General features: G+C 37.5%; 1 protein-coding gene across 1 annotated transcript in view; it reads left to right on the plus strand.

Annotated features, from left to right (window-relative positions):
• The first annotated feature begins 389 nt into the window (after nt 1–389).
• Nucleotides 390–14,954, plus strand: part of LOC111633212 (organic cation transporter protein-like) — a 19,931-nt gene continuing 5,366 nt past the window's right edge. The window contains exons 1-4 of the mRNA XM_023377747.1: nt 390–505; nt 9,938–10,294; nt 10,356–10,459; nt 10,532–10,686. Of these exons, the coding sequence (XP_023233515.1) occupies nt 470–505; nt 9,938–10,294; nt 10,356–10,459; nt 10,532–10,686 (652 nt within the window). The 5' untranslated portion in view covers nt 390–469. The remainder of the gene's footprint in view (nt 506–9,937; nt 10,295–10,355; nt 10,460–10,531; nt 10,687–14,954) is intronic.

Below are 14,954 nucleotides of genomic sequence, written 5' to 3' on the forward strand. Positions count from 1 at the left end.
TAAAAACCCGAAAAACTCCGCGTTGGCTTCGCGCGAGCCTACGACCAAATGGAGTTGGCGCCTTTTCAAAATGGACAAATTTTTTACTTTCTGGTAAACTTCACAAGTTATGTAAGAAAGCCTTTGTACACGCATCGGATTCTGCATTAATATTGAGAAATTCTATTCGGAATTTAAATTGAACGCCATAAAATTAAATATTCCGATCGGCAAATATTTAATTTAAAATGCAATGGAGGATGCAACCCTTTCGTTTTCCTTTCAAAACAATTATTTTCAAAGTCATCGGCTGAAACTAAAAATTGACGCCACGATGATGTTCTATAAAATACTTAATTGCGAAACTTAAAGTAGATGTATAGTTAATAATATACGGCTACTTTATTTCAAAACACATCGCGGGCCGTATATTACGAAAACCTCTGGTGGAATATATTTTCCGAGTAAAATTGTCGAATAACTCTTAATAATGGACGATGGCCACACCGAATCTAGCGAGTTACGGGTGAGAAATTAATTTCTTTTAACGTTAACTAATAGGTATTTTCTATGAAAACGAAACTGAGCTCCGCGGCGTAAGTTTTCCCGTAAAGCTTGACGCGTAAACGCAACAAATGTGATGACACGCTTCTAACATTCTAAAGCAATTTAAAACCCTCTGGTTAAGGAAGGACGCGCGTGTCTATCGTCGTAAACCACAAAAACGTCAAAAAACCATTTTGTCGGTTAATGCCAGGCCAGAAACCGGTTAAAAACTCTATCTGTGGTACGATTGTTGTTTATCAAACACAGCTGCGCCTCCCTTTTGTCGCATCGTGTTTGGCTGCGGCAGCGCTTTGTTTTTCTTTGAATTCTCCACCGCCAGGACACTAAGAATGCCTTTTAGCCAGAACATTAAAGAGTCGACGGGCCCGCATTGGAGTGGCAGGGTGGTGAGAGACGGAGTCCAACGTAGCGTGACGGACCACCTGGAAAATTCCCGAGGTTTCTCAATCCGTCCGGATTCTAACCGATGTTCCTCGGAGCCATACGCTACCGCTTTAATACGCTCATTCTTAGCAACGAAGAATTAAACATAATATTATGTTATTAATAAAGATTGTAAACGGATATGTTGATTCTGACATATGTTTTCAATATTCAGTTCCTAACGCAAAAAGTTAATTCTTTAGTAATAACTCCTTCGCCAACTCTTGTTAGGATTAAATTCGGTTTGGTTTTATTGGTACGAGACAGCGCAACACACGAGCGATCTGTCGAGAGGGATGCCTCTTGGGACAACGGTTATGGAAAACTGGCTCTTATTTCGGCGTTATAAACGCGAAGAAAACCCGAAACATTTCTTGGCTAGCCCGATGGCGACGTGAGAACCGGCGACGAACTACCGGAGTACAGTGATTTAATGCATTCGGCCACCGAATGCATTAAATCTCTTAAAATTATATTAACGACAGTGTACCGTATTTTTGTTTTTGAGATTAAGCAGTTAATTCGCAAAGAGAAATAAATCAACGGTTTCGAGCGACAAACACAAAGACGTCTGTCAACTGTCTACAACACAATTCCCGTAACCAAATCTTAAAAGTTTCATTAAACTTTATTTAAACACGAGACTAAAAAAGGATGTAGATCGTAAGAAATTTATTAGAGTAAATTCTCTACAGCTTATCACTTTCCAGTCCGACAAGTCCAGGTACCGCAGCGAACGCTGTTAGTTGGTAATGGGTTCGCCAGCGGATCGGCCACGCGGAGTTTTTCGGATTTTCTTCGCGTTAGTAACGCTTAAGTAGAGTCCCGTTCCTCATAAAGGACCTCCCGAGAGGCATTCTCCCGGCAGATGGCCTCGTTGACTGTATTATAGATCATTTATCATTATCTACAATACAGTCAACAGAGTTTTATAACAGGGGCGGCCAACGAGTCGATCGCAAAGCCAATTTCGGTCGATCGCTCGCGCTGTCTTGACTTAATGTGTTACACTCGTAATCGAACGCAACTGTAGGGATATCGGATCTCCGCGTCCTCCCTCTGACGCGGTTTTTCGGTCCATGCTAGGCTTTCTCAAATGGGATTCCGGTTATTTTTTTAACCCGGGAAATTTTTCTTATCCCTGGAAATCGCGCAAATTTCTTAAAAATTCACTTTTTTCTTATTTTGTGTTAAGGCCGAAGAAATTTTGCAAATAAAAAGCATAATTAACTCATAAACTGTCAGAATACATTTGTATTTATTGTTATGTTTATTGTCTCCAAGTTACAACCAAAGTGAGCGCTCAGGTACCGTTCCCGTGATGCATCAGCAACAATCGTCACCTGGCGGACTCACTAATATTTTACATTTTAACATCTACAATACAATACACATTACATTTATCAATGTTAAACCTACTTAATCTATAAGCTTGATGTTTCTATTAAAGCAGTCGAGGTAGACAAATCAAGAATACTAAAGAGCGAAAGAAGTACTACAAACTCGAAAACGAACCAGAAATCTTCCAGGCTACGGGTGAAAAAAAACATATCTACTCTTAAATGCATTAAACACTATTCCAATCATATCAAACGAATCGGAAAGGGCATTCTCGGTAGCGAGACTTTTCATTAGAGGACAAGGTGGTATTATGGAACCCCATTTTCATTAAAGTGAATTGTAAACAAGGTATCGTAACTACACCCACATTTTTTGTGCGAAAAGTACCGGTAACTATTAAACTAAATGTTCCTAATTGCATTTTTCGCTAGTGTAACTATAAGTATGGTTTTTGAAGGGTTCTGTACAAAAAGTCAGAAAGTAGCTTAGGGAAAACCGGGTGGTAATATGAAACCTTACCGTATCTTTTCAAAAAATGCTTTAACGTTTCTAAAAACAAATAGGAAAGTAAAAGAGAGTTAAATAATTACAGAATCATTTATTCCAATGTATTTTATCGAAAAAATGCTTTTATAATAGAAAAATATGACCCCCGTCGACAATATATATTCCGGCAGCTCTCTTTCGATATTCTCGGGAAGAATTGGCTTTCTACCTAGTGTCTTTATCACAAATTGCTCCGGACGAATGTCTGATCGCAAAGAGAGAGTTCGCATCCCTATTAAAAGTACCAATGGGGTCCGTATTTCACGCATCTCCATCTTGGGTTAACTTAATTTCTGTCGACACCAAACTTTAAAAATATAAACATCAGACAGATTAACACGTACCCCTGTCTCTCGAACGGAATATGTGCATCCGTGAACCTACAACTACACGATTTATATTTTAGAAATAATTAAATTCACTTAGCATTCAAAACTTTCGAATTTCGAAAAACACAAATACAATATGCTTATTCACTACGGGCAACAGTTTAACTGAAGCGAAACGGGTTTTTACCTCGCTAGGGATGTCTGCCTAGTGCGGTTCGGCCACATTCCGCTACAGTTCGCCTTTATCATCAGTTTGAAATGGAGGGGTTCCATAATACCACCTTTTCCTCTACTAAAATAAGAACTAGATTGAGTGATCGGAGTATTGACATCTTTGCTTTTTAAAATCTTATAAAAATTTACAATTTACAAATAAAAGGTATTCCGTTTTATTTAAAAAACGAAATTACCTTGTAAGTTAGAAGTTTGATCTATTAGGGGCAGTCAAACGAAAACGAGACAGACTATATAGCGAGTGTGGCACGGAAGTTGGTAATGCAGGTAGGTGTGTATATAGAAGTGCCCTCTATTGGGAATCAGGAAGGAACGGCGTGAACGTTCACCGCTGTGCCATTTGTCTGTTAGAGTGCTCGAAGTGAGGTCGGCGGGTCGTGTGTGCGTCCAACATCACTACGGAGGTCCGCCGCTCGTTGACTTTCTGGAACACGGCGCCACAATTAACGCGCAGCGGTACATAGAAACTTGGCAAAAATTGAAGCGTGCCATCAAATCCAAACACCCAGGAATGTTGACAAACAGCATCATTCAGTTGCAGGATAATGCCCACCCACGTTACCAAGGTTGTTTTGACTACGCTACAGAAGTTTCGCTGGGAACTTCTGCAGCGTAGTCCATACGCATCCTCCATACAGTCCCGATTTCTCCCCACGCGATTTCCATATTTTTGGAGCCCCGAAGAAAGACATTCGTGGCCGTCAATTTGCTTCGGACGAAAAGGAGCACGCCTGGTACAATCATGGTTCTGCAGCAACCGCAAACATTAATTCTATCCCGGGATTCCGGGAAACAGTTCGCTTTTGTCCTGGAATTCCGGGACAAGCAAAACACCGGGAAATAAGAAACCCTTATTCACGCGCCATCCATTTGCGTACAGTTGTAAAAAGAGGAATAAGAAATGTACACAAAGGGCCGTAAAATCGAAAAAAGAGAGGCGAGAAGAGGGACAAAGAGAGTAGGTCGGGACATGGTAGAGAGAGGAAGGGTGAAGTGGTGGTCCCCGAAAGTGACAACGTTAAGTTTCAATTTATTTTCTGTTTAAAATGTAAGTACCTTTTATTCGTGTTTTAAATTAAATTGTGGCTTTTCTTACCTATTTAAACATAGTATGTATTTCACACCACTCTCGCCACTTAGTCTATATCTAGGACAGGGGTGTCCAACCCTTTTGTTTTTCTGGGCCGCATTGGAAGAAGTCAAGGAGTTTTGGGCCACAAGTATATATTATATATACTTGTGGCCCAATATACAAGTATATTTAAAAATTAACATGTCTAGATTATATTATGTATTTGATTTCATTGTGTTTCGGGAAATACTGTAATTTTCTCTTGTATCCCATTAACTGTGTCATCAGGTAATGCCAAACGCGGGGCCTGGTCTTGTACTTATTTTTGGTACAATAAAACATAGTGAATAATGTAGAGGACGTGGTTGCTGTATCTTGAATGCAGTGTGTAGCGTCTGTGTAATCCAAAACGAGTTGGTAGACGAACGGACAGCAATTGGTTAGAAAACGTACTTTTTATTTAAAAAATTCCTTATTCATATGCATTTCGGGTTGGCTTAAATGCCCAACCCCTCTTCAGTGCTGTTAAGGTTACACAAAAAAATTTAATTTAAGGTTAGTTTTACGGTATTGGTTAGTAGGAACATAACTAAAAACGCGAGGTGATGATAACATAAAATTGCTTACTTGACATATAATGGTACAGCATAGATGTATTTTACAAAAATTTTTTTAAATTTTTACAAAAATAACATAAAATTGCTTACTTGACATATAATGGTACAGCATAGATGTATAGATGCATAGATGCATAGATGCATAGATGAATAAAAAGTACGTTTTCTAACCAATTGCTGTCCGTTCGTCTACCAACTCGTTTTGGATTACACAGACGCTACACACTGCATAGTGAATAATGTCAATTTTTACTTAGAAATAGATAAATTCATTTATTATAAAAGAGACTAAAGAAAATTTATTTGAAAAACACAAATATTTGTTTTATTTGGGTCTCTAATTAATAAAAAGCGGTGAAACACCATTTTGAAGTGCATTTTTATTCCATTAATATAATTATAAATAATATGTAGCCGAAAAAAGTAGCCAAAGCGCCAAATGATATTTTTTACGTCAAGCAAAAAAATGTAGCCACATTTGGCCCAATGTAGCCAAATCTTGCAAAGTTGGAAGGAATACTAAATAAAGCTGGAGTTATGAATCAAAGGATTATAGACCCAAGTGCGGGGGAAAAGAGGCAAAGGACAAAGGGCAAAAGATAAAGAAGTGAAAAAGGTTAAAAAATTACGGCTCCATATTTGCTTAACAGAAGATCTATTTAACGTTTCTCATTACTACATCTTTTGTCCTTTCTCATTTTTCCTTCCTTTCCCCAAATTTGGGTCTTTAATCCTTTGAGTCACAACTCCAGCTTTATTTAGTAATCCTTCCGCATTCACACATCTCCAAGTATTTGAAAATATTTTCTTTCCACTCAAAAATAAAGTATGAATAAAGGTTTACGGCTTTGTGAAACTTTTTTGAGTTTATGCCGTTGAAATAAATAAATAATAAAAAAATTAAAACATTTGTCGGTTTTGTTTACACGTTTATTGGGCCGCATTGGAACTTGCCTTGGGCCACATGCGGCCCGCGGGCCGCGGGTTGGACACCCCTGATCTAGGACAAGTCTATATCTAGGACAAGTCGATCGCGACACATTTTTAAGATAAAAAGTAGATCTTATGTACACAAAAGTTGGCCAACCCTGTTTTATAACATTAAACTTATTCATTTAGAATGCGCAAAGAGGCGAGAAAGCGTGTACCCGTAATTAATATACACAGTTTATCGGATTTTATTTCCAAATAAACATTGTAAATTTATTTATTTCTTACTTGGTATATATGTACTGTATTTTAAAACGTGGCAATGACTCTTGAAAGATTCTGACTGGTAATCGGAACCGGAAGTAAGTCCGATAAGTTTGATTTATACCGTAATATTAAATTTATATAAAGTTTCGTCGTCGTGGTCGCATTAACTCAGTTTCTAGAAACCATAAGAACGAAAATTAAATTTACAATTGGAATTAAGGCTGACGGGATCTTAGAGCAGGGCTGTCCAACTGGCGGCCCGCGGGCCGTATACGGCCCGCCAAATAATTTTTACGGCCCCCGAGTACATTTTACTATGAATAAATTTATGTTACTAAATTATTATTATTAATATTAAAATTATTTTACTATGTGAAAATTTAAATCTAATTTGAATTTAAAGTAGGTACTATTTAGTTTGCGTAACTTCACTTAACCTGGCTGAATACAGCAGCAACCTTCTTGGCCCCAGAAATGTTTGGTGAAGAAAATATGGCCCGCGGGCTATGATAAGTTGGACAGCGCTGTCTTAGAGCATTCTTTAAAAAAGTTGGCAAACTGATCTGTCAACGGACCAAAGACGAAGCCAAAATACACTATATGTCCCGCACCACCGCGTTTAAAGAGCCGATTCCAAAATTATTTACCACAAATTAATTTTTAAATTAAATTAAAAGTTTAACCCGAACATATTGAGTCTCATTACCCAGCCGTTCCCATTATGGGACTGAAATAAAATACTGTATTGGTGTCTAGAGTAGTGATGCGCAAACCGTGGGTCGCGATCCTCAGAGTGGTCGCCAAATTCAAAGAAATTTATTTAGCAATAAAACATAAGTCTTTTCTTTAAAGTATCATGTACCAGTGAAAGAGTGAAATAAAATTACAGTATATTATTTATAAAAATATATATACAGTAGAGCATCGATTATCCGACTCAATTGGGGACTCGTGTTGGTCGGATAACCGAAAAGAAGGAAAAAAATACACTATTAGTATAGTATATTAGGATATTAGTATATCCCACGTAATTAGTTTATTAGTATATCGCTATTAACCAACTTCGCGTTGAATTTTCATCGATGTTTAGCCTAACAATTTTTTTTAAAATAGTAATCGTCGCTATTGTATCGTTAAAAATTATTTTTAAATTATTTTATTGCTCACGAAACAAACTACCACTTGTAAATAGAAAATTAAGTCCCGTTTAAGTACTGGCCACCCTTTAATGGTCGAGCCGTGTTGCCAGCTAAAACACGTAAAAATAATATTAAAGTAGCCGAGACATAGTCAAGTATTGTAGCGCCACATCACTAGCGGACATTTGAAATTTGCCGACTAGAACGGTCGGTTAACCGATGTGACGGTTAATCGGGGTCGGATAATCGATGCTCTACTGTATATTTTTTTACGAAGACAAATGTCTAATACCTATACTTCGGCAAACGGCAGGCGATCAGACATAGTGACACTGATGTGAGATCTGACATTAGAATAAGCCCAAAATTATTCATTTTCCCTCCTAAATTTTCGACGTATTTGAAATAAATTTGTCGCCTCCTCGTTAAAATAACATTGTCAGAAAAAGAATCAAATATCGATCGTAACTTATAACTTTCATCGTTAATATAAACATTCAACCCTCGAACAATGACATTCCTCTGCCGCAAGACAAAAAGTTTATAGTTAAAGTCCGAATTCGTCATTTTGTTTTGGTGCCGGGAACAACTTTAACCTCCACACCTGCAGGACCAACTCTACCTCACACAATAAGAGATCACCCGACTAATTTCCCCTACCCGAAGCTATAAAAGCGACTTATTTCCCCCTCCTCCGGGGAGTCTCACATCTACGGTCGTCGGAAAGGGTTAAGTCGCGGAAAATTTTAACTTGTGTGCGTCTATCACCGGCGGAAAGGACTAAATTTTTCCCACCTACGTGGAAGTAAACTAGAGGTATGGAACAATTAATTGTAAACTCTCCGCGAGTTAGAAGCTAGTGAACTAAATTCATTTCCCCCATGTTAGATTTTATATTCTTTAAATTTTTTCTTTTCGTTAATCTAATAAATCGTTGTTTCATTGTTAAATGGTGTCCTTTTACTCGCATATCGCCTACGCCTCGTCGACGACCCCTCTCACCTCCTCCACTCGACCCGACAAAAAGAATCCCGACCTTCGGGACCGTATTCGAAATTTAGCCATCTCGACAAGTGAGCGGGTTTAACGACCTGTAGCCGAAAAGGGAGAGTCGACGGTTCCCGACCTCCCCGGCGGTTCACACTGATAACGCGCGGCAACAGAAACACATGTTGACGCACCCATATTTATGCGTGCGTCAACATGTTGCACTGCATGTTGTACGCATATTTATGCGTGCATCAACATGCAGTGCAACATGTTAGCTTGCAGTGCAAGAGTATAGTCGCAGCGCAGTAAAAAAGCTATATCAGACCAGCATTCAATTTAAGTGTCTGACTTGCCAAAAATTTTGGTTATCGATTGGAAACGATAATGGCGATTTGAAGAAAAAGACAATCGATATTTTGATTTAATTTGTATCGACCTACTTATGTGAAACTGGCTTTTCAAAACTAGTTGTCATTAAAAGAAAATATCGACCTCGATTGGATCCAGAGAAATATTTCCAATACAGATCCGAACATAGAAGCAATCGTCAGCTCTTTGCAAGAGCATACCTCACGTTGAATTCTTATGATGTAAAGTTTCTAAAACTATTCTTCATTAAATAAATATTTATACTCTTATGCATAAAGAAAACCATTGTTCCATAAAATTATGCTTTATTCAGACCTGTGATAAGCCAGAAACATAAGCAGAAATCCCAGAAAGAATTTCACTTTAACTACGTTCAGGATTAAAAAAGTCTACGATCTATCCGGGGGTCGCGACAAAATTTTACACAAAACGAGGGTGGGAAATGTAATTTTATATAATTAATTATTGTAAAATGGCAAAACATAATTTTCGGGAGTAAGAATGAGTTTTGTAAAATAAAAAAAAATTATAAATGCTAAGTCTTCATTAAGTCCGAACCCATTCTAGATACGACACACTACCCCTCTATATTTCCCCACGCCTCTACCTTTAACCACCAAAATTTAATAGTATCGATCCCCCTAATATACAAACCTCTCTGCAAAATTTCAGAAATTTTCCAAAAAAAGCGCAGGAGTTATTAGCGAGGTTGCGGCATCCGCGGAACGTCGACGTCGAACGTCAAGCGCCGCTTACAAGATAGTGGCGCTCGACGTTCGACGTTGAAGTTGACGTTTTACAGATGAAAACTTCAGCCTCAACCTCGATATTAAGCTTCGAAGAGCGTAAACAACGTGATGCGCTGCACATACACTAACATCCAGATATACAGGGGAAAAAACTCGAATTTTTTTGCATTTCTCGAAGTTTCAAGGTCTCAGACCAAAAATATAAAATGGTTGTGGCTCATTTTTGACCGATCGCCATTACTTTCTGCCATTCGTTATATACAATAGAGCCGGAAATAGAAAGAACGCTTATTTTGGAATTACATTGATTGTTATAAGATTATAATTTTAAGTATTTTATATTTCATTTTATATTTTTTAAATACTTTAAATGGTTATTTTTTAGGAGACGAAGAAGGAATACGAAGATTTTACTGATCTTATCGGGGGATTTGAAAAATGGCAGAAAATACTAGTTTCAATTTTGGCCACTTTCTCTTTTACATCAGCAATGAACAACATGAATTGGCCTTTCTTGGCCCCTAGGATCGATTATTGGTGCGCGAGACCTTCTAAATACCTCAACTTGTCGGTGGACGAATGGAAGAATATCAGCGCTCCCATAGAAATAAGAAAAAGTAGAGCCGTGCATAGTCAATGTCAAATTTATGATCTTGACGCGGAAAATGGGAATTTGTCTACGAATTCGTGTACTTCGTGGGAATACGATCATTCGGTGTTTAAATCAAGCATCGTCGAAAAGGTAAACATGGTTTTAAAGAATTTGCCTGATAAAATTTGATTGGTTTATTGTTACTTTAAAGTGGAATTTAGTTTGCGACAATTACTGGATGACTTCCTTTGCTGGATCTTCTTACTTCATGGGGATATTTGTAGCCGCTCTTATCTTTGGTCAGCTTTCTGACAGGTAATGGCCATACTTGGCAATCTTGGCTTTATTTCATTCATAAATGAGAATTATATATGACGAGCATTGCAGACACGGAAGAAGACCAGTAATCATCATTGGCATTATCATTCATATGATATTTGGATTGCTGTGCACGTTCTCTCCATTCTACTGGATGTTCACTGTATGTCGATTCTGCATAGCGCTGGGGAAGACTGCTTATATTCAGAGTTACGTTGTTTATGGTATGATGCAAAGTTGTTCTTGATTTTTAATTTTTCAAATTTTCGAATTAACACGTTGGCATTTTTTGGTTCTATTTTAATATATATTTATCGTTTCAAACGTTTATTTATTTAGTAATTCGAATTTGGTTTACCGATATTTTTGGGCATCATATTTATCCTTTACTAAACATTTTATGAAATAATAGAACTGAAATTTTTACTTCATTATTTTTTCTTTTATTTTATCCTCTTGAGTAATCTGGGTATTTGATAGAATTTGTAATGCCTCGCGTACCACGAGGAACAGGGAAATCTAAGGATGCCCGTACATTGGGCACTTGGGGCACGCGCATCCTTTTTCGTCTGGTTTGCTGCCTCTGTTCTAGTTCCCAAGGAACTCCGAATTTCATTATCAAGAAACAACAGAAAATTCACGACTTCTAGCTAGCCTATTCTGCAAATATAAAAGAAACTATTAAACGATGTTTGTCTATTGTCTCACGCAATTTTGTGGCGTGTTGACTAAAACCATATTTCTTGTTTTCGGTGCTACGTTAGCCCCGAGTGTAACCAGTGTCACCTTGTCGGAACGCTGATCCGACGTCGAGTCATAGTTTGAAACTCTTGCTTAATGTACGAAGTTCTTTTTTTAGAGCTTACGCGCCATTTTTATAGTCTGTGGGCAAGGCTGGAATCGTCTTAACAGCATTATAGGTCCCGGGGCGAAGCAGTAAACTGGACCCTGCCTACAGAACCAGAGTGTGATCGGAAAATTAGTGTTAAATTCTGGTCCACGCATAAATTAGCCGTGGGCCTCCGGAAAACTGCCCAGCGTGCCCGTGCGTTAAGACAGTACTGATAACGAATGTATAGAATTTCATTATGTACCTTTAACAGGGCGTGCAGTTTTCGAAACTAATAGGAGGCATTTTGATTTTCAAAAAACTTTACTTCGTTAAGAATTATTAATTTCTGTGAATTGTCATAGACCTAAGCCATACGCGTAATGTTATTCGTGTGCGAGTTCTGACCCTTAATATCTCAAAGAGCGATAAATATTTAGTGTCCGTGGAGAGTATTACGGATCCCTTCAATTTTGAATAAATTCGTCGGATAGTTTTGGACTTACGCGATCGGCATTTTGTCGCCTAGATTTACAGAGATAACAGCCACACCGAGCAATGAAGGAGTCTGCGTACGTTTAATAGCTTTTTTTTAGAGCCGATCTCCCGCTAATGGCCCTTTTAGTAGTTTTGTTTAAAAATGTCCAGTAATTATTAAATAATAGCCCATTTTTAAAATTTTAACATATTATTGGTCAATCGGGTATGACGTGACACGACCTAATACAGACTATCACCCGAATAAATTCGGCGCTTACTTTTAATCTATTAACTGTTACGTATCATATCTCAAGAGGGATCGGACTTAACCAGTAAAATCTTCATTAACATTTTCTATTTTTTTTAAAAATAAAACTCGTCTCTACATCTCTGTTCTCATAATTAAGTACTTTGTCGTTTTTTAACCATTTTGGCTTCATTTTTCATCTCTTAAATATTTGATGTTACGAAAGTTGGTTTAATAAAATGATTAAAATAATGCAATCGTGTTAGTGACAGACAATAAAACTCCGTGGCATTAGAGAAGTTTAATTATGCCGCATTAAAACCTGAAAAAGTGCACCTTACATTAGAGTAAGTATATTTTTTATTTGCTGTCTGTAATAGTTATGTGATGTACTGTACAGTACCATCCACGGAAACTGTGGAAGCGCCGCTTTTCTAAAATATTGCGCCATTATTTTCATATTTTAACCTACTTTGAACCACTTAAAATTAATATTTTATTATAACCGCATTACGTATCTTATTACAAATTTCTCTACTACACGTGAAAACGACGATAACATTGCTATTGTATATCTATATCTATATATCTATATCTATATCTATACTAATATAATAAAGAGGTAATGTATGTATGTATGTATGTATGTATGTATGTAAGTTTGGATGCAGCAGGTAATCTCCAAAACTACTCATCCGATTTCAAAAATTTTTTTTACCAATATTTAGAATGGAACTTCAGGATGGACATAGGCTGTATATTATTCCGTTAAACATGGGGGATGGACAGTTCTTTACGGTGAGCCTTACGGAGAAGGCTTGCCGTAAAGAACTCTGCTTCTATTTATACTATTTTAAATGCGGTTTTTTGCATTTTTGATTGCATTTTAATAGAGTACGTCAACAGAATGTACATAAAGAAGGGATTTTTCGAAAAATTTTCCCCCACGGGGGAAGTGTTATACATTTATAATAGATACATTTTGAGCCACAACAAGGCGTGGCGGGGTCTGCTAGTCTATATATAAAAATGGACGTGTATGTCCCTATATTTTACTTTTCCGCCAAAACTACACATCGCACGTGAATGGTGTTTGTATGTGGTAGTAGCCCCAAGTCTCCATTCGTGCACCAGGGGGGTTACGTCTCGATAGCTATAAGGGTGCGGGAGACATGAGGCTGAAAGTGGCTTTCTATTTCGAATGTTTTGTTCGAATTTAATTCGAACAATATTGGTTCGATTATAGAACGATTGTAAACGTTGAAAATAGTTCGTTTGACTGGACGTGAACAGGAGACGTTCAGAAATAAAATCGTGACCAGGTCTCTAACTACTCTGGAAACGGGGGACTTAATTCTTGCATTCTGTGAAAACGGGTAAGATTGGCTATAATGTAATTATTTTAATCTTCACTATCGTTACTTTTTGCCCACAAATAAAAACCCAGCGAAGCGGGTCCTTGCAGCTAGTTGGAATATAAATTCGTACGTGCATATTCCCAACGGAAGCGCCGTATTGTCGAATACGGGACGGCTTCCGCGGTCAAAATACTGTATTTGAACGGTGCGAAGCAGACAGATTACAGGCATTCGCGCGTGCCCTTTACAGAGCACCAACCTCTGGAGGTTTAGCCGGTGGATGCTACACATCACAACGCTTTTAATGATTCTATCCATTAGCTACTCGTAGGGTATTTGACTAAGTGCGTCGCTTTAAGTTTGTTTTATTTAAGTTGAGGCAACGTAACACTTAGGCTACCTGCCTAGGAGGATGCCTTCCGGGAGGTCTATTTGGACGTTACAGGCGTGTTGAAATCTTGGAGAACTCCACGTGGCCAGTCCGTCCTGGCCAGGTCCGTCCAGTCCAGTCCAGTCCAGGCCAGTCCGTCCATCCAACTCCCAGTGGTTAGGGAACGGAACCGCGTGGCCACTGGTGGGCCGGATTGTTTTAAGATTTAAAAAGTAAAGAATATTTTGTTATTTCTATGTACGTTTCTTTACAAAGCTGTATTTAATTATAATTTTCTTTTAATTTTATTTATATCGACAGATTTTCAAACAAAATCTTTAGAATTTTTATCATTTTTAGATGATATCATAAAGTACTCAGCAAATCACTATACATATAACTAACACCTTATTCTTGCTGAGAGAAATATAATTTATTCGAAACAAACGTTTTCAGCCTGTATATATTAGAACACCTTAATTTTGCTGAGAATTATATATTTTAAACACAAACGTTTTCAGCCTGATTCACAGGCCATCCTCAGGTTTAGAACAAATTTGAATTAAAGGATTCCATCAATGGAATACAAAATTCAAAATTAAAAAATTAAATAAGCAACGGAATAAAATAAAAATAAAATTAAAATATTAAATAACCAACAGAGTAACATTAAAACAAAAAATATAAAAATGTAAAAAATGTACATAGAAGTATTAATAAATGCAATTACTAACACATCCAATAAAACTACTATTATGACTGGTTAGAGCTCTTATTAAACTTCTTAACTATAAACTTCCATGCAGAGGGAAGACTTTCTGCATCTCTTGCATTTAAACAGTCTTCTTTTATTTTACTCCTATAAATCTGCAACTTTTCCGCTGTCAACGCCAAAGATGGAGAAGATAAAGGTTTTATGATGGCTGCCTCATTCCATTTGACTACTGATCCTGTTGCTTGCGCCATTTGGGATAAAATTGTTGCATTAGACCCCTTTCTGATATTATAACTATGCTCCTTGATTCTAAGCCCTAAACTTCTAGTGGTTACTCCAATGTAGTCTTTTTTAACGCCCAATTGCATGTTCTCATACGGAATTTTATAAACCCCTGCTTTCTCTTCTGACCTTATATCATCTTTATCATTCCTGAGGATTTTGTATAAATTAGGGGCCCTTTTTATAAGCATCCTCGAACCTTTTCTGTGTG

Source organism: Centruroides sculpturatus, unplaced genomic scaffold, assembly GCF_000671375.1.
Source record: "Centruroides sculpturatus isolate CEXI.00-Female unplaced genomic scaffold, Cexi_2.0 scaffold127, whole genome shotgun sequence".
In the NCBI taxonomy this organism is placed as follows: domain Eukaryota; kingdom Metazoa; phylum Arthropoda; class Arachnida; order Scorpiones; family Buthidae; genus Centruroides; species Centruroides sculpturatus.